This window comes from Rhinopithecus roxellana, chromosome 19, assembly GCF_007565055.1.
Source record: "Rhinopithecus roxellana isolate Shanxi Qingling chromosome 19, ASM756505v1, whole genome shotgun sequence".
In the NCBI taxonomy this organism is placed as follows: domain Eukaryota; kingdom Metazoa; phylum Chordata; class Mammalia; order Primates; family Cercopithecidae; genus Rhinopithecus; species Rhinopithecus roxellana.
In genome coordinates, this window is record NC_044567.1 from 55,643,190 (window position 1) to 55,663,232 (window position 20,043).

General features: G+C 53.9%; 1 protein-coding gene across 4 annotated transcripts in view; it reads left to right on the plus strand.

The window, feature by feature from the left end:
• SLC43A2 (solute carrier family 43 member 2) overlaps positions 1-20,043 on the plus strand; it is a 57,317-nt gene that overhangs the window by 27,152 nt on the left and 10,122 nt on the right. For all 4 annotated transcript variants that reach the window (XM_010373504.2, XM_010373507.2, XM_010373506.2 and 1 more), the window contains exons 6-11: positions 8,191-8,283; positions 9,779-9,912; positions 10,001-10,203; positions 10,532-10,678; positions 15,896-16,034; positions 19,882-20,014. In XM_010373504.2, the coding sequence (XP_010371806.1) occupies positions 8,191-8,283; positions 9,779-9,912; positions 10,001-10,203; positions 10,532-10,678; positions 15,896-16,034; positions 19,882-20,014 (849 nt within the window). The remainder of the gene's footprint in view (positions 1-8,190; positions 8,284-9,778; positions 9,913-10,000; positions 10,204-10,531; positions 10,679-15,895; positions 16,035-19,881; positions 20,015-20,043) is intronic.

Sequence of the window (20,043 nt, forward strand, 5' to 3'; positions counted from 1 at the left end):
GACCTCAGGTGATCCACCCGCCTCGGCCTCTCAAAGTGCTGGGATTACAGGTGGGAGCCCCTGCGCCCTGCCTGTGAATGTCTTTAATACATAAAGAGCTTTCACAAAATCAGTATACAAAGATTGGCCGGGTGCAGTGGCTCATGCCAATAATCATCGCACTTTGGGAAGCTGAGGTGGAAGGATTGCTTGAGTCCAGGAGTTCACGACCAGCCTGGGCAATAGAGTGAGACCCTGTCTCTATAAAAATAAAAGAATTAAAACAAAGAAAGCTGAAGGAGACCTTGCTGTGCAGCCCCCCGCAACTTGTGCACCCTCGTCGACCCGCGCGGACCTTCAGGAGGGCGGCGCATGCCCGGGGTAGTCTAGGTGCAGCACTCTGGCTCCATAGCACCTTTGCACTGGTTTGGACCTTCAGGAGGGCGGTCACTTCTGGGGTAGTGTCGGTGCAGGACTCTGGCTCAACAGCACCTTTGCACTGGTTTGAACCTTCGGGAGGGCGGTCACGCCTGGGGTAGTCTCGGTGCAGGACTCTGGCTCAATAGAGCCTTTGCATTGGTTTGGCCTTGGCTCCCAGCACTGGATGTTTCCGGTGGGGTTGTCGGCTGTGTGAAGCAGGCCGTGTGCCTCTCTGGCTGTGGGGCTCTCTTCGGCAGCGCAGCAGGCCTGAGTGCTTATTAGCCGTCTCGAGATCCAGGGAACATTTGGGTTTTCGCAGCTACAGCTGGAGCCTTGGTGGGCATATGGGAATGAGATTCTGCCACTCTGGAAGATGCATGCCCACAGGTTTAATTGCAGTTTGCTGATGGTCCCCAAGCCTGGAATTAGCATGTTGAACAGACCCCTTTGGTAGCAGTCTAGTGCCAGCTTGGACCTAAGAAGAATTAAAAATCTGCAAGCTTCCACTATTTTCAATGTCTTAAGAGAGATAAGTGCAGCATTTTTGCATTTCTGCCATTTCACTTAAATAAATAAATAAATAAATAAAACCACCAAACTGGGGGAGGTGGAAAGTCAGTCATCACCACAGCAACCCTACAGAGGCAGCAGATAGGCAACGCAATCCTTGTATACTCATGTTAGCTTTTCTTTCTTTATCTCCAGGTAAAATCTCAAGGGTTAAATGTTAGTTGTCAACATTGAGGGCCCTGAAACCTCATTCCTCACCCAGAGGAACAGTGTGAAAAAAAAAAAAAAAAAAAAGGTCTGGACGTGGTGGCTCACGCCTATCATCCCAGCACTTTGGGAGGCCGAGGAGGGCAGATCGCTTGAGGTCAGGAGTTCGAGACCAGCCTGACCATCATGGTGAAACCCTGTCTCTATTAAAAATACAAAAATTACCTGGGTGTCATGGCAGGCACCTGTAATCCATCCCAGCTGCTCGGGAGGCTGAGGCAGGAGCATCGCTTGAACCTGGGAGGCAGAGGTTGCAGTGAGCCAAAATCACACCATTGCACTCCAGCCTGGATGACAGAGCCAGGCCCTGTCTCAAAAAAAAAAAAGGAAAGAAAAAAAATATCTTATGAGCTTTAGAATTTCTTTTGCTCATCTTAGAGCACAAACCTACTTTGAAATTATGTTAAATGAAATATTGGAAGGGCACGGTGGCTCACGCCTATAATCCCAGCATTCTGGGAGGCCAAGGCGGGCGGATCACTTGAGGTCAAGAGTTTGAGACCAGCCTGGCCAACATGGCTACACCCCGTCTCTACTAAAAATACAAAAATTAGCCAGATGTCATGGCGGACACCTGTAGTCCCAGCTACTCGGGAGGCTGAGGCAAGAGAATCACTTGGACCCGGGAGGCAGAGATTGCAGTGAGCTGAGATAGCGCCACAGCACTCCAGCCTGGGGACAGAGTGAGACTCCATCTCAAAAAATATGTATGTATATATTCAGTTAATATATAGTTTACTGTAAAAAAAAAAAAAGAAAGAAAAAGATTAACATCCCCATAGAAAAAAAGGACAAATATAAATGATTTTCTTTTTTTTTTTTTTTTTTTTTGAGACGGAGTCTCGCTCTGTTGCCCGGGCTGGAGTGCAATGGCGCGATCTCGGCTCACAAGCTCCATCTCCTGGGTTCACGCCGTTCTCCTGCCTCAGCCTCCCCAGTAGCTGGGACTACAGGCACCCGCCACACGCCCAGCTAATTTTTTGTATTTTAGTAGAGATGGGGTTTCACCATGTTAGCCAGGATGGTCTCGATCTCCTGACCTCGTGATCCGCCCGCCTTGGCCTCCTAAAGTGCTGGGATTACAGACGTGAGCCACCACACCCAGTCAAATGATTTTTTAAGTTGTAGGAAAATGTTGAAAGTCATGAGTAAAAGCTTTTTGTTTTTTTGAGACGGAATCTAACTGTGTTGCCCAGGCTGGAGTGCAGTGGCTCAATCTCTGCTCACTGCAACCTCTATCTCCCAGGTTCAAGCAATTCTGCTGCCTCAGCCTCCGGAGTAGCTGGGATTACAGGCATGCACCACCATGCCCGGCTAATTTTCTGTATTTTTGGTAGAGACAGGGTTTCACCATGTTGGGCCAGGCTGGTCTTGAACTCCTGGCCTCAGGTGATCCACCTGCCTCCTAAATTGCTGGGATTATAGATGTGAGCCACTGCGTCTGGACTCAGGGTGATTTTTACTTTATTCTTTTTATACTTTGCTCCAAACATTTTGCAATGGACATGCATTACTTTTCCTTTCTTTTTCTTTTATTTTCCTTCTTTCTTTTTTCTTTTTTTGAGACAGAGTCTCGCTCTGTCGCCAGGCTGGAGTGCAGTGGCACCATCCACGATCTTGGCTCATTGCAACCTCCACCTCCTGGGTTTAAGCAATCCTCCTGCTTCAGCCTCCTGAGTACCTGGGACTACAGGCGCCCACCACCACACCCAGCTAATATTTTGTATTTTTTTTTTTTTTTTGAGACGGAGTCTCGCTCTGTCGCCCAGGCTGGAGTGCAGTGGCCGGATCTCAGCTCACTGCAAGCTCCGCCTCCCGGGTTCACGCCATTCTCCTGCCTCAGCCTCCCGAGTAGCTGGGACTACAGGCGCCCGCCAGGTCGCCCGGCTAGTTTTTTGTATTTTTAGTAGAGACGGGGTTTCACCATGTTAGCCAGGATGGTCTCGATCTCCTGACCTCGTGATCCGCCCGTCTCGGCCTCCCAAAGTGCTGGGATTACAGGCTTGAGCCACCGCGCCCGGCCTATATTTTGTATTTTAAATAGAAAAAATACAATGTTGGCCAGATGGTCTCAATCTTGCCGCCAACCTCGGCGATCAGGCCGCCCACCTCGGCCTCCCAAAGTGTTGAGATTACAGGCGTGAGCCACCGCACCCGGCCCAGGCATTGCTGTTCTAAGGAAAAGATCATAATTAAAAATACAAGATGTCGGTGTTGGTTTGAAGGGTACCTAGTGTGGTTCCCCTAAGGCACTCTACTCCCCTAAGGAATGGCCCTGCTGACCAGAATAACATGTTGGGAAGAATTTTCTTGGTGCTGGTAAGAACGTTCCAGGCGGCAAGAGGCAGGGCATCAAAGGGAGCAGCTGGGAGGCCCCTGCCCTGTCCGGGACTGAGGGCAAGGGCCTCATCCATGGACAGATGGAGAGTCGGCCTCTTCCCCAGGTCTGCTCTTCCCCATCCTGGATCTAGTGCTGGAGAGAAGACTCCAGAAGACCAGGCAGGGCCACATGGTCACCCCAGGCCCCTGTGGCTCTGTTGGTCTGTAGCCTAGGTTAAGGTTAAGGCAGGCTTGAGATTAAAAAGGTAGATGGAGGCCAGGCGCGGTGCCTCAAGCCTGTAATCCCAGCACTTTGGGAGGCCGAGACGGGCGGATCACAAGGTCAGGAGATCGAGACCATCCTGGCTAACACAGTGAAACCCCGTCTCTACTAAAAAAAAAAAAAAAAAAAAAAAAAGGGTAGAAGGAAAATGCCTAGCTAGCAAGCTCTCTGCTTTTCCGGAACATTCTCCAGCTCTGTTGAAAAGTTTGAGACACTCTTTTTGCCCAAAGGTGACTGCAGCAACCCACATGTTAGCCTCACCTGACCCTGCACCAAGGGAGCCAGGCTCTGGGCTTCCATCTGCCCTTCTGGTTGGGTTCCAAGCCTTCTTTGGGCCCTTCTCTTTTTTTTTTTTTTTTTTTTTGGAGACAGAATCTCGTTCTGTCGTCCAGGCTGGAGTGCAGTGGCGTGATCTCAGCTCACTGCAACCTCCACCTCCCGAGTTCAAGCAATTCTCCTGTCTCAGCCTCCTCCTGAGTAGCTGGGACTACAGGCACCCACCACCATGCCGGCTAATTTTTGTATTTCTAGTAGAGACAGGGTTTCACTGTGTTGGCCAAGCTGGTCTCTGACCTCACGATCTGCCTGCCTCGGCCTCCCAAAGTGTTGTGATTACAGGCGTGAGCCACCGCGCCTAGCCCCTCCCTCCCTCCCTCCCTCCCTCCCTCCCTCCCTCCCTTCCTTCCTTCCTTCCTTCCTTCCTTCCTTCCTTCCTTCCTTCCTTCCTTCCTTCCTTCCTTCCTTTTCTCTCTCTCTCTCTTTCTCTTTTTCTTTTCTTTCTTTTCTTTGCCCTGGCTGGGGTGGCATACCAGGTAGGAACACTTCTCTCCTTCCACATAAGCAGAACAAATATCTGGATTCTCCCTGGGGTAGATATGGCCACTGAGATGCCTTTGCTACGCTGCTGCCTCGCTGGATTTGTAACTAAGCAGCCCAAATATGTGAGCTTGGGAACTGGGGCATGGCCTTTGAACCGCAGCATACCTGGGAGGCCGGTACCCAGAGAGTAAGATTGCTTACCCGGGTGTGCCTGGGCACATGTGAGCACATCACATTTCTTTTGTCCTCTGTTGGAAGGGATTTCTTTTCATTTCTTCTTCTTTTTCTTTGAGACGTAGTCTCACTCTGTCGCCCAGGGTAGAGTGCAGTGGCAAGATCTTGACTTACTGCAAGTTCCGCCTCCCAGGTTCAAGTGATTCTCCTGCCTCAGCCTCCCGAGTAGCTGGGATTACAGGTGCCCGCCATTATGCCCAGCTAATTTTTGCATTTTTGTAGAGATGGGGTTTCACCATGTTGGCCAGGCTGGTCTTGAACTCCTGACCTCAGGTGATCCACCCACCTCGGCCTCCCAAAGTGCTGAGATTACAAGCATGAGCCACCACGCCCGGCCTGATTTCTTTTTTTTTTTTTTTTTTTTGAGTCTGGCTCTGTCACCCAGGCTGGAGTGCAGTAGCACAATCTTGGCTTACTGCAACCTCCACCACCTGGGTTCAAGCAATTCTCCCACCTCAGCCTCCCGAGTAGCTGGGATTACAGGCGCACGTCACCATGCCTGGCTAATTTTTGTATCGTTTTAATAGAGATGGGGTTTCACCGTGTTGGCCAGGCTGGTCTGGAACTCCTGACCTCGTGATCCGCCAGCCTCAGCCTCTCAAAGTGCTGGGATTACAGGTGTGGGTCACCGCGCCCAGCCTCTTTTTTTTAAACGGAGTCTTGCTCTGTTGCCCAGGCTGGAGTGCAATGGCGTGATCTCGGCTCACTGCAACCTCCACCACCCGGGTTCAAGCGATTCTCCTGCCTCAGCCTCTCGAGTAGCTGGGAGTACAGGCATGTTCCACCTCGCTAACTTTTTGTATTTTTGGTAGAGACGGGATCTCACTATGTTCCCTAGGCTGGTCTGGAACTCCTGACCCTGTGATCTGCCCGCCTCGGCCTCCCGGTACTGGAATGACAGGCGTGAGCCACCGCGCCCGGCCTCACTATGACTTTTCTTTTCTTTTTTTTTTTTTTTTTGAGACAGAGTCTCATTCTGTTGCCCAGGCTGGAGTGCAGTGGCCAGATCTCAGCTCACTGCAAGCTCCGCCTCCCGGGTTCCCGCCATTCTCCTGCCTCAGCCTCCCGAGTAGCTGGGTCTACAGGTGCCCGACACCTCGCCCGGCTAGATTTTTGTATTTTTAGTAGAGACAGGGTTTCACCGTGTTAGCCAGGATGGTCTTGATCTCCTGACCTCGTGATCCGCCCGTCTCAGCCTCCCAAAGTGCTGGGATGACAGGCGTGAGCCACCCCGCCCGGCCTCACTATGACTTTTCATATCCTAATGGGTATCAAGTGGTGTCTCATTGTGGCTTTGATTTGTATTTCATTATGATTAATGGTGTTGAGCATCTTTTCATATGCTTATTGGCCATTTGTATATCTTCTTTGGAGAAATGTCTATTCAGTCCCTTTGCCCATTTAAAAAATTGGTTATTTCAAAAATTAGCTGAGCATGGTGGCTCATACCTGCAATGGGAGATGCCGCTTGGGAGGCTGAGGCAGGAGAATCGCATGAACCCAGGAGACAGAGGTTGCAGTGAGCTGAGATCGCGCCACTGCACCCCAGCCTGGGAGACAGAGCAAGACTGCATCCAAAAAAAAATGCTGGGTGGGCGTGGTGGCTCATGCCTGTAATCCCAGCACTTTGGGAGGCCGAGGTGGGCAGATCACCAGGTCAGGAGATTGAGACCATCCTGGCTAACACGGTGAAACCCCATCTCTACTGAAAATGCAGAAAAATTAGCTAGGCACAGTGGCGGGCGCCTGTAGTCCCAGCTACTCGGGAGGCTGAAGCAGGAGAATGGCGTGAACCCAGGAGGCGGACTTGCAGTGAGAGGAGATGGCACCACTGTACTCCAGCCTGGGTGACAGAGTGAGACTCCATCTCAAAAAAAAAAAAAAAGAAAAATTAGCTGGGCATGGTGTCTCACGCCTGTAGTCCCAGCTACTCGCGATGCTGAGGCAAGAGAATTGCTTGAACCTAGGAGGCGGAGCTTGCAGTGAGCCGAGATCGCGCCACTGCACTCCAGCCTGGACGACAGAGCGAGACTCTGTCTCAAAAAAAAAAAAGAAAGAAAGAAAGAAAAAAAGATTCAAGACAAATGGGGAGTAGTGGGGAGGGTTGGGGGAGACGTAGATTAAGTCCCCATAAGCAGCCTGAATTCAATGGAATAGGTTGCATAGCTATCCAGAGAGCAGCTCCCAAGGCCAGGGACACTGGGTGCGAACAGGAAAGCTTTGCTACACAGTGTGCTCTCTCCTGAGGTTAGAGGAGCTGTCCCTCTTTGGGAGGATGTAGTTTGCCCTCGGCCTGAATTTCGGTAGAATCAGCAAGAGTTAGCCTTGAAGTCCTATTCAGGTGGGCCCCCTTTTGCCCTGTACCCAGAATGAGCTGATGTGAGATGCTGAGAGTGGCTTCGTTGGGAAGAGAGCCCGGGCCTTTCTTCCCGTTGGCCTTCTCGGATGCTAACTGCTAGGGCAAAACATCCTGTGGGAAGAGAATCCCCTGCTTGCACTGAGAAATTCAGAAGCAGGAGGCCGGGCACAGTGGCTCACACCTGTAGTCCCAGCATTTTGGGAGGCCGAGGCGGGTGGATCACTTGAGACCAGCCTGGCCAACATGGTGAAACTCTGTCTCTACTAAAAATACAAAAATTAGCCAGGTGTGGGGGAGGGCATCTCTAATCTCAGCTATTCGGGAGGCTAAGGCAGGAGAATCGCTTGAACCAGGGAGGCGGAGGTTGCAATGAGCTCGCTCCACTGCACTCCAGCCTGGACGACAAGAGTGAAACCCCATCTCAAAACAAAGAAAAGAAAAGAAATTCAGAAGCAGGAATCCTGGGCCAGCTTCATCCTCAGACCGAAGAGAACTGTAGAATTCTGATTGACATCTTCCAAAAACCTACCCTCTCCAAACCAAAAGCAGTTTTTGCTGACATCTGGTCTTTCTGGGATGCTGATATTTTTATTTATAAAATGACGCTATTATCCCCAAATAGATTCTTATTTTTAACAGGCTTTCTCCCTTTGAGGCCTGCCTGAGGCTCATAACTTTGTTCTCTGGCATCTCTGTGTTACCCTGTAAAGACAGGAAGGCTCCTGGGCTCTGCCAGGAGCAGAGAGATGGGGAGGGTTGCCAGCCGGAAAGTCAGACAACTGCTTGTATTCTGCGTTACCTCCCTCCTTGCCCTCATCAGCCTCAGTCCAGGAAAGAGAAACCTTCAGTGAGCGATCATTGCCCCTGAACTAATGCCCCTGTGAGTCACACAGGAAGGGGCAGGTGAAGAAGAGGCCGATGGGGCCTCGTTCTCTGTCCCCTCCTCCTCCCCTTCCCCAGTGCATCCTCCCCACTGAGGTTTCTCTGCTTTTTATCTCAGTTGCCCAACATGTTCGGCGACCTTCGGTCCACGTTTATAGCCTTGATGATTGGGTCCTATGCTTCCTCGGCAGTCACCTTTCCAGGAATCAAGGTGAGCACGTGTAATTTGCACTGGTGTCTGTGCAGAGGCCTGCTCCAGGCTAATTCCGCCCTCTCTGAAGAGAGAGGCAATTGTGGGCACCGGGGGTGGCCCCTCTTCACCACCCCCACCCGGGCAGGATGCACCTGGGCATCACAGGAGTGAGAGCTGAAATCCGCAGGGCCTCAGGGGACAGGATTCACGCATGTGGCTGCAGGGTCTGCCGCAGGTGCCTTTGCACTTCTGGGCTGGGGCAGGGAAAGGGCAGTGGGTGAGTTTGTCTCCAGTTTTGAGTCCAGCCACCGTCTCCTTCACCTTCCTCGTCTTCCCCTGCTCCCCTGGCTCCCCTGCCCCCAGCCTGCTGTTATTGTGCCATTACTCCCCGCCAGCCAAAGCACTGCTCTTGGCCAAGTAGTTCAGCTGTTTCCCTCCTAGGCAGGATTTTGAGCCTGTGGAAGTCACACAGGGTCAGGACAAAGCAAAACACCTCACAGTCCATCAGCCCAAGTTCCCCAGACCCTGTGGCTGTGCCAGGGCCCCGTAGGGGCTTCTCCCACCTCTGGCCCTCACACTCAGTAAAAGCCCCGTTCCTCAGGGGTGTGCATGGGAATGCTGCTGGCGAGGAGAGGGGCTCACGGTATGGGCTGGCCACCTGGGCACTGAAGTGGTGGGCGCTGGGACTCTGGGGCCAGCCATCCTATGGACTTGCAGAGATTCTCATGCCCCTGGAGCGGGGAGGATCCCGAAAGTTCCTCCTCCTCCTCCTTTTTTGGTGGAGGACAGAGTCTCGCTCTGTCGCCCAGGCTGGAGTGCAGTGGCACAATCTCGGCTCACTGCAACCTCTGCCTCCCAGGTTCAAGTGATTCTCCTGCCTCAGCCTCCCAAGGAGCTGGGACTACAGGCGCCCACCACCACACCTGGCCAATTTTTGTATTTTTAGTAGAGACGGGGTTTCGCCATGTGGGTCAGGCTGGTCTTGAACTCTTGACCTCATGATCCGCCCACCTCAGCCTCCCAAAGTGCTGGGATGACAGGCGTGAGCCACCGCGCCCGGCCTCCTTGAGTATTTCTTTGGCCTCTGCCATGTGTGCTCTCAAGGGCACTGGGGAAGCGTCAGTGGATGCTTCTGGAAGGCTCTTGCCTTCAGGGAGCCCCACCCACTAACGCCAGACAAGCTGATGGACCAGAAGCACTGTCCCCTCTGCCGGGCCGATCACTCCGAGCCTGCGAGACGTGCTGTGATTGTGGTGAGGGGGTCAGGAAGGCCTCCACGTTGGGGGGCTAATGACATGCCAGGCCCAGATAACCAGCAGGGCAGGCACGGTGGGAGGACTGGAAGGCGGGTGCCTGATGCCCCAACGCCCAGGCTGGCAGGGCTGTGCCTCCTCACACGGCTCAGCGCAGGGACAGCAGGGGCAGCCAGATGCTCCTGCCTGCTGTGGCTCTGGCCTCTCTGAGCTAACTCTGCCCCCTCCCCGACCCCACCCTGTCCCCGCGGTGCCATTAGCTCATCTATGACGCTGGTGTCTCCTTCATCATCATCCTCGTGGTCTGGGCCGGCTGTTCCGGGCTGGTTTTCCTCAACTGCTTCTTTAACTGGCCCCTGGAGCCCTTCCCGGGCCCGGAGGACATGGACTACTCGTAAGTAGAGGTGCCCCCGTCCCGCCTGCCCCCCGCCCCCCAGCCGGAGTCCCGGGCAGCACCCTCAGACACTCTCCCGGGACCCCAGGGTGAAGATCAAGTTCAGCTGGCTGGGCTTTGACCACAAGATCACAGGGAAGCAGTTCTACAAGCAGGTGACCACGGTGGGCCGGCGCCTGAGCGTGGGCAGCTCCATGAGGAGTGCCAAGGAGCAGGTGGCGCTGCAGGAGGGCCACAAGCTGTGCCTGTCCACCGTCGACCTGGAGGTGAAGTGCCAGCCGGACGCCGCAGGTACCTTCCTGAGACCGCAGCCGGGCGACGGGCAGGGAGTGCTCCGTGGGTATCGGCTCACCCCGTTTCCACCTCACCCCAAAAGGGGAGGCGGCCCCGCCCGCCCTGTCCTGCAGAGGCGCTCCGGAAGGCTTGGGGGAGGGAAAGGGATTTGCCTAACTGATTTCACACACGAGGCAACCACACTGCAGCACCAACCCCGTCACCCTCACCAGGCCCGTCCTGTCCCAAGGGGCCCCCTCCGGGCCTCCAGTGTGGAGGGACCTGCACGGCCCCCGTGGTGGGGACAGTGAGCCCCGGCCCTGAGCCCCACACCCTCTCCCCGCAGCGGCCCCCTCCTTCATGCACAGCGTGTTCAGCCCTATCCTGCTGCTCAGCCTCGTCACCATGTGCGTCACGCAGCTGCGGCTCATCTTCTACATGGGCGCCATGAACAACATCCTCAAGTTCCTGGTCAGCGGCGACCAGAAGACAGGTGGGCGCCCCGGGCAGCCTCGGTCACTGTCCCTCCCCGGCCTGAGCCCAGCCCGCTGGCCACCGGCCAGAATGTGTTCAGCTGAGCCAGGCCAGCAGGGCCACGGAAAGGCCGCATCCCAGGCACGGTCTGCCTGTCAGAGCTGTTTCATCACAGCCAGCCCAACTGGGTTTCGTGTCCCCATCAGGGTTTCCTGGTCCAGGAGGGAGGGAAGGACCAAAATAGCTGCCTGGGGGTGGGGGGTGGGGGGTGTGTTTTCCAGTGCCTGAGGGGGAGGGTTGCCATGTGTGTCTGTAAACGAAAACAGAACAGAACCCTCCACCTGAGTGTGGCTGAAAGACGGCAGGTCAAGCCTGAAGTCCTCCCAGAAGGTGGCACGGTGGGTGCGTGGACACCCTGGACGTCGAGGTCAGGTCGTGGCTGGAGATGTTGGGGCAACGGGCCCACGCTGGGCTCTGCATCCCTCACCGCGAAACAGGGCGGGGCAGAGGTTTCCTCGGGGCCTGTGGTCAGTTGAGGCTTGTCAGCTCCAGCAAACACAGCTGATAACCCACACGCCACTTTTTCAAACAGCGCGGGTCTTCAGCTGATGAGAGGTTTTGATTCTACAGAGAAAATCAGGACTTCCCCCCAGGGCCTGAGCTGAGTCAGCCTTAGTCATCCCCAACCTCCCTGGTGTGCAACTTTTTCCGATGGTTTACTTGTTTTTATCAAGGTGAAGATCCTGTAGGTCTTGTGAAGAAGCAGTTATCAGGTTTTTAGGAGATGAGAAATCCCGCTTTAACAAAAGATAGCAAAGGGAACCAGATAAGAGCCAGTTCTACTCTGAAAATGGGAGTCTCGGCTGGGCGTGATGGCTCACGCCTGTAATCTTAGCACTTTTGGAGGCTGAGGCAAGTGGATCATGAGGTCAGGAGTTCAAGACCAGGCTGGCCAATATGGTGAAACCCCGTCTCTACTAAAAATGCAAAAATTAGCCATGCGTGGTGGTGGGCATCTGCCATCCCAGCCACTCAGGAGGCTGAGGCAGGAGAATCGCTTGAACCGGGGAGGTGGAGGCTGCAGTGAGCTGAGATCGTACCACTGCACTCCAGCTGGGCGACAGAGCGAGACTCTGTTTCAAAAAAAAAAAAAAAAAATCCGTGGAACACACTTTGGGGAACCCTGATCTATCATGTCTTTTTCTTCCTTGTCTTTTTGAGACAGGGTCCCTTCCTGCGTTGCTTCAGCTGGAGTGCAGTGGTGCGAACACTGCAGCCTTGACTCTTAGGGCTTCCCAGGTGCGTGCCACCGCACCCAGCTAATTTTTAAATTTTTTGCAGAGATGGGGTCTTGTTCTGTTGCCCAGGTTGGTCTTGAACTCCTGGGCTCAAGGGATCCTCCCCCAAAGTGCTGGGATTACAGGCGAAACCCCCACGCCCAGCCTGACAAACACTCAGCTCTGGAGTGGTGGAAACCCGGAGTGCCGAGAGAGCCGGTCCCTGGCCCTCGACAGGCGCCTCTCCCTGCCGCTGCAGCGTCTTTCACTCAAGCTCTCTGAGAAATCTTTTGCTGCCCAAGAGGAATTTTTCCAACTGCTTCCCATGTTCAAAAAGTCAATTTCAAGACGTAGAGGAAGTCAGGCCAGGAAGATCGGTCTGTGGCAGGTGAAGCACTGGTTTTCCCCTTCCTCCTTCTGTGACCTGTTACACCCAACACCCATAGCCCCAGCTCTGGCCGAGAGGTGGCCACAGAGCTCGAGTCACTTTCCACACACTCAGGAACTGTGCAGCTCCCCAGGAACGAGTGTGCTGTGCTGCTGAAGGACAGCTCGAACCACCAGAGCCATCCCCTCCACGTATGGCCTCATGACCACCCGCAGCAGAGGCTCCCGGGTGCTGGTTCCAAATGGAGACTCCAGGTCTTGCCTCTGAGCGGTGACTCTGCTGCCGCCCAGCGTTTGAGACCCGCCATCAAACAGGAGTGCAGATTCGGGGAAACCCTAAATAGCCAGCATGCTGCCAGCTGGGAAAAGGCTGCCTTTTTTTTTTTTTTTTTTTTTTTTAATTTAGGGTCTTGCTCTGCCACCCAGGCTGGAGTGCAGTGGTGCCACTGTCGGAGGCTCACTGCAGCCTCCGACTCATGGGCTCGAGGGATCCGTCCCACCTCGGCCTCCTAAGTATCTGTGTGTGCCACCATGCCTGGCTAAATTTTTTTTTTTTCCCATAAAGATGAGGTCTCACTATTTTGCCCAAGCTGGTCTCAAACTCCTGGGCTCAAGCAATTCTCCCACCTCAGCCTCCCAAAGTGCTGAGATTACAGGCATGAGCCACCATGCCCAGCCAAAAATAGTTGTTTTTTTGTTTTGTTTTGTTTTTGAGACAGATTTTCAGTCTTGTCACCCAGGCTGGAGCACAGTGGTACGATCTAGGCTCACTGCAACCTCTGCCTCCTGGGTTCAAGTGATTCTCCTGCCTCAGCCTCCCAAGTGGCTGGGGTTACAGGCGTGCACCACCATGCCCAGCTAATTTTTGTATTTTTAGTAGAGACAGGGTTTCACCATGTTGGTCAGGCTGGTCTCAAACTCCTGACCTCAAGTGATCCACCTGCCTCAGCCTCCCAAAGAGCTGGGATTACAGGCATGAGTCACCGCACCTGGCCAAAAATGCAGTCTTGAGATGGGAAAGACGTGGCCTGTGCTGTCCCCAGCAGTGCCCAGGCCCCGCCAAAGTGGGCAGTGCTGCCTCACTCTCCCACCCACCCTCAGAGTGTAGCACTTACTGGGAAGAAGCCGGCATTGAGAAACCAGAACTGAGAGGGGAAGACAGTCCAGGGCCAATAGTTCTTGGGGACTGAGGCCTGAAAATGGGAGCAGGGTACAGAGGCTGTGGCTGGTCAGATGGGTTGGGTGCCCCCTGCACCCCTACCCCCTAGTCAGGGGCCACCCATCCTACCCTCCCTTTGTACAGAGTTGACAGGTGACATGTTTTCCTCTTGTTGTCCTTGACTTGATAACAATCTAGGAGTTAAATAGATACGATCATCTGTTTACATCATCCTTTATGACAGATACTATCGTCAGATACAACTGAGAAACGAGGCCTAGAGTGATGGAGTAACCCTGAACAAGTTAAGGGTCAGAGCCAGGACTCACATACGGGTCTTAAGTCACTGGATCAGCCAAGGGCCTCTGGACATTCCACTCAGAGCAGCAGCTCAGGGGCCACCAGGCCTCTGTGGAAGGCGGGCCATGACCCAGGGAAGGGGAGCAGACCCAGGCATGGTCCCTGCTTCTTGGAGTGGAAGGGAGACCAGCTCTGGCCATCTGGAGGAGACCCATGGTGTCAGATGCCTTGGCCGGGCGTCTGGGGCGAGTTCTTTGACCTTTCCCTCTCTCTGAGCACAACAGGAGGTGGCTGTGACACAGCCACTTCCCGCAGGCAGTGTGGTGGCAGGGACCCTGATTGCACCAGGCCTTCCGCACGCCCGCCACTTCCCCGTCACGCTACCTGCCAACGTCACAGGCCTGATTCACCAGCCTACCTGTGACTTGGCACCAGCAGACAGGAGAATGTCAGCAGGGGCCCGGGCTGGGCCCTGTCCCGAGTCCACTTCCAGAGGCCTGGCTGCAGCGCTGCCTACCCTGAGCACCCTGAGTCATGCTTGGTGGGAAACGCAGTGTGGGAAATGCAGTGCGTGCTGGGCATAGAGTGAGCCTGTCTCCTCTCTCCATCTCTCTGTAGCACTGAGATTTCTGCCACTAACCTCTCTTCTTTCTGCTTTTTCACTGTTGCTTTCTTGATGCAGTGATGGCCACAGGTAAGCAAGGGGTGGAGGTGGGGATCGTCAGGGAATCGGGGAGTGCTGTGATGTCCCTTCCTAGCCAGTCTCTGTTCAACCCAGAAGCTCCTCGCCTCAAGCTCCAAACATGCCTCCTGGCTAGAGCCGGAGGAGGGTAAAGGTGGGGTAATCAACATTCTGCATCCGTTACCCTGGAAAATCCACCATAATTTTAAGTCTTTGAATATGGAAGCTCTGACGTCAGAGCCCCGTGAGTGGTGCCTTTCTGGAAACAATCTTTTCTTTTCTCTTTTCTTTTCTTTTCTTTCTTTCTCTTTTTCTTTCTTTCTTCTCTCTCTTTTTCCTTTCTTTTCTTTCTCTGTCTCTTTCTTTCTTTCTCTTTCTTTCTTTCTCCTTCCTTCCTTCCTTCCTTCCTTCCTTCCTTCCTTCCTTCCTTCCTTCCTTCCCTCTTTCTTTCTTTCTTTCTCTCTTTCTCTCTTTCTCTCTCTCTCTCTCTCTCTCTTTCTTTCTTTCTGTTTGAGATGGAGTCTTGCTCTGTTGCCCAGGGTGGAGTGCAGAGGCACGATCTTGGCTCACTGCAACCTCCACCTCCCAGGTTCAAGTGATTCTCCTGCCTCAGCCTCCTGAGTAGCTGGGGTTACAGACACGCACCACCATGCCCGGCTAATTTTTGTATTTTTAGTAGAGACGGGGTTTTACCATGTTGGTCAGGTTGGTCTTGAACTCCTGACCTCGTGATCCACCCGCCTCGGCTTCCCAAAGTGCTGGGATGACAGGCGTGAGCCACCGTGCCCGGCCTTTCTGGGCTATTTCTAGAGGCAGAAACGGACAGCCCATCACTTAGAAAGCCTCCGTCACAGTAGTTCCCAAGTCATAGCGACTTCCTGGCGCTCTGGGAAGGCCGTTGTGACACTCTGGGTTTCCTTAGCTGCTGCTTAGAAACAAGCAGGGGAAAGGCTGGGTGCGGTGGCTCAAGCCTGTAATCCCAGCACTTTGGGAGGCTGAGACGGGCAGATCACGAGGTCAGGAGATCAAGACCATCCTGGCTAACACGGTGAAACCCCGTCTCTACTAAAAACTACAAAAAACTAGCCGGGCGAGGTGGTGGCACCTGTAGGCCCAGCTACCCGGGAGGCTGAGGCAGGAGAACGGTGTGAACCCGGGAGGCGGAGCTTGCAGTGAGCCGAGATCCAGCCACAGCACTCCAGCCTGGGTGACAGAGCGAGACTCCGTCTCAAAAAAAAAAAAAAAAAAACAAGCAGGGGATTTGGAGCTGAGAAGAAGGTGACCTGCCCCGTGCTCCAGCCTCGACTTCAGAGTTAAGGTCTCCGGGCTCCCCGCAAGCCTGTGGGTACCAGCCCCTTCCCAGCCAGTGCCCAGTCCCTGCCCCAGGGCTGTCTGCCGGGCGTCCCCATGACGTAGTGCCTTCTTCCGCAGTTGGCCTCTACACCTCCATCTTCGGCGTGCTCCAGCTGCTGTGCCTGCTGACGGCCCCCGTCATTGGCTACATCATGGACTGGAGGCTGAAGGACTGTGAAGACACCTCTGAGGAATCCGAGGAGAAAGATGCCAACCAGTGCGTAGGCAGGGCCGGTGCCCCGGCTCCCAGCCCGCAGCCCCTGCAGAAAGACCCCAGAACTGCATGTCAGGCACAGGGTGGGCGGGTCAGAGGGAGAGAGGATGCGCTCCAGCTCCTCCCGGAGTCCTTCCAGAGACTCACTCATTCAGCTCAGCATGCGTTTAAACTGCTCCCCACTTTATGGAAATTCTTTGGAATTCTATGGAAATATTAGTTTGAGGCCAGGTGCAGTGACTCATGCCTGTAATCCCAGCACTTTGAAAGGCTGGGGTAGAAGATCACTTGAGGCCAGGAGTTCGAGACCAGCCTGGGAAACATGGCCAGCCTCCCGTCTCTACACAAAATTTAAAAATTGGCCAGGCGGCCGGGCGCGGTGGCTCAAGCCTGTAATCCTAGCACTTTGGGAGGCCGAGACGGGCGGATCACGAGGTCAGGAGATCGAGACCATCCTGGCTAACACGGTGAAACCCCGTCTCTACTAAAAAATACAAAAAACTAGCCGGGCGAGGTGGCGGCGCCTGTAGTCCCAGCTACCTGAGAGGCTGAGGCAGGAGAATGGCGTGAACCCGGGAGGCGGAGCTTGCAGTGAGCTGAGATCCGGCCACTGCACTCCAGCCTGGGTGACAGAGCCAGACTCCGTCTCAAAAAAAAAAAAAAAAAATTTGGCCAGGGATGGTGGTTTATGCCTATAATACCAACACTTTGGAAGGTTGAGGTGAGTGAATTGCTTGAGCCCAGGAGTTAGTGACCAGCCTGGACAACATGGTGAAGCCCTGTTTCACCAAAAAATACAAAAATGAGCCAGGTGTGGTGGGGCGCATGTGTAGTCCCAGCTACTCGGGAGGCTGATGTGAGAGGATCACCTGAGCCCGGAGAGGTCGAGGCTGCAGTGAGCTGTGATCGCACCATTGCGCTCCAGCCTGGGCGACAAAGTGAGACGGTGTCTCAAAAAAAACTTTAAAAATCAGCTGGGCATGGTGGCATGTGCCTGTTGTCCCAGCTCTTCAGGTGGCAGAGGCAGCAGGACTGCTTGAGCCCAGTTTCAGGCTTCAGTGAGCCATGATCGTGCTGCTGCACTCCAGTCTGGGTGGCAAAGCAAGACCATGTCTTTTTAAAAAAGTTTAAGAAGCACTGAGGGCCGAGTGCAATGGCTCACACTTGTCATCCCAGCACTTTGGGAGGCCGAGGGGGTGGATCACCTGAGGTCAGGAGTTCAAGACCAGCCTGGCCAACATGGGAAAACCCCGTCTCTACTAAAGATACAAAAAATGAGCCAGGTGTGGTGGCGGGCGCCTGTAGTCCCAGCTACTCGGGAGGCTGAGGCAGGAGAATTGCTTGAACCCAGGAGGCGGAGCTTGCAGTGAGCCGAGATGGCGCCACTGCACTCCAGCCTGGGCGACAGAGCGAGACTGTCTCAAAAAGAAAAAAAAAGCGTTGAGTAAGAGGGAAGAAAAAGAGACACAGGTGAAAGTGTGCGAACAATGAATAGCAGACCATTTTGCTCCTAAGACTGCCCTCCCTCCACCCCTTGGCAGTGGCTGCACCATCTTAAAGCCTCGTAAAGTGCTGGGGTTACAGGCCTGAGGCACTGCACCTGGCTCAGATGGTGACTTTCATTCATTCCATTCAATCGAGCAGCCCTTTGTTCTCTGCCTGCAAGGTTTATCCCAGTCAGCTTGAGTAGTAAGTTGCTGTAACCATATTATGTGTTAATAGAGTTGTTCATGATTGCAAAGATTAAACAAGGTACTGGAGTCCTACTTTATGTAAGGGTTGGGCTCCAAGATCAGAGGATGAGTTAAACGCTGTTTTCTTTTTTTTCTTTTTTTTTTTTTTTGAGACGGAGTCTCACTTTGTCGTCCAGGCTGGAGTGCAGTGGCGGGATCTCAGCTCACTGTAAGCTCCGCCTCCCGGGTTCACGCCATTCTCCTGCCTCAGCTTCTTGCGTAGCTGGGACTACAGGCGCCCACCACCACGCCCGGCTAATTTTTTTTTTAATATATATTTTTAGTAGAGACGGGGTTTCACTGTGTTAGCTAGGATGGTCTCGATCTCCTGACCTTGTGATCTGCCCGCCTCAGCCTCCCAAAGTGCTGGGATTCCAGGTGTGAGCCACCGCACCCAGCCAAATGCTGTTTTCTATGGCTCACCTTAATATAATCAGCTACGGTTTATTGCATGAGACCCTCTGCTGAGCACTCCATGCACAGTATCTCAGTGAAGCCTCCCAACACCACGGCGAAGGGGGGACCAGTGTTATACCCATTTCACAGATGAAGGAGCTGAGACTAGGAGTTGCAGTAGTTTGCCTGGGGCTGCACAGTTAGGACGTGGTGGGCCTGGGGCTCCCTGCATACCTGTGAGCACCTGGGGTCTGTTCTTGGATCATCCGGGGTGTCTGCGTGGGTGTGAGGCTGGGATCGGCAATCATTCATTCACAAGAGATAATTACAGAGGGTGCTTGGCCGGGCGCGGTGGCTCACACCTGTAATCCCAGCACTTTGGGAGGCCGAGGTGGGCAGATCACAAGGTCAAGAGATCGAGACCATCCTGGCTAATACGGTGAAACCCCGTCTCTACTAAAGAATACAAAAAACTAGCCGGGCGACAAGGCGGGCGCCTGTAGTCCCAGCTACTCGGGAGGCTGAGGCAGGAGAATGGCGTGAACCTGGGAGGCGGAGCTTGCAGTGAGCTGAGATCCGGCCACTGCACTCCAGCCTGGGCGACAGAGCCAGACTCCATCTCACAAAAAAAAAAAAAAAAAAAAAGAAACCCCATCCCTACTAAAAATGCAAAAATTAGCTGGGCGTGGTGGCGGGCGCCTGTAATCCCAGCTACTCGGGAGGCTGAGGCAGGAGAATTGCTTGAACCTGGGAGGCAGAGGTTCCAGTAAGCTGAGATCGTGCCACTGTACTCCAGCCTGGGTGACGGAGCGAGACTCCATCTCAAAAAAAAAAAACAAAGGACAAAACAAAACAAAACAACAACAACAAAAAAATGGAGAGTACAGGCCGGGCGCGGTGGCTCACGCCTGTAATCCCAGCACTTTGGGAGGCCGAGACGGGCGGATCACGAGGTCAGGAGATCGAGACCATCCTGGCTAACACGGTGAAACCCCGTCTCTACTAAAAAATACAAAAAACTAGCCGGGCGAGGTAGCGGGCGCCTGTAGTCCCAGCTACTTGGGAGGCTGAGGCAGGAGAATGGCGTGAACCCGGGAGGCGGAGCTTGCAGTGAGCTGAGATCCGGCCACTGCACTCCAGCCTGGGAAATAGAGCGAGACTCTGTCTCAAAAAAAAAAAAAAAAAAAAAAAAAACGGAGAGTACTTTGCTATCTAGGTCAGGTCCTGCAACCAGGAGGTTATTTGTGTCCACTCCGGCTCCATCTGCTGCCTGCTCACTTCCCCTTTACCCTCTCCTGTCCCCACAAGGGGAAATCCATTCACTCCCCTATTTGGCTTATATCTGGCTTATTATCAGCGTCCTGCGAGATTTGGGAGAACTTGAAGCCAATGGTGAAGTGGGGCTTTGCCATGTGCCAGCTCAGGCACACGCTGCTACTTCTCTCCGCGTCATCTTAGCCTTCACAGAGCACTGCAGTGTCTGGATGGCTATCTTCTCACACCCGAGACCCCCCTCTGAGATTCACACTCAGCGCTCCATCGCGAAGGGCCGGGGGAGTGTCCGTAGTGCTGGTCCAGCCCCGACACAGTCCCTAAAATGTGCCTGGTGTGGCTTCTGAGTCTTGAGCCAGTTCACGTGCTGTCTCTTGAAACCTGACTTCTCAGAAGCACCCGGCTTCCTCCAGAGAGGCCTCTCACCTCTGCACATTCTGTCTCCACAGAGGCGAGAAGAAAAAGAAGAAGCGGGACCGGCAGATCCAGAAGATCACCAATGCCATGCGGGCCTTCGCCTTCACCAACCTGCTGCTTGTGGGCTTTGGGGTGACCTGCCTCATTCCCAACCTGCCTCTCCAGGTGGGTATGGGGAGTGAGAGAGGCCGGTG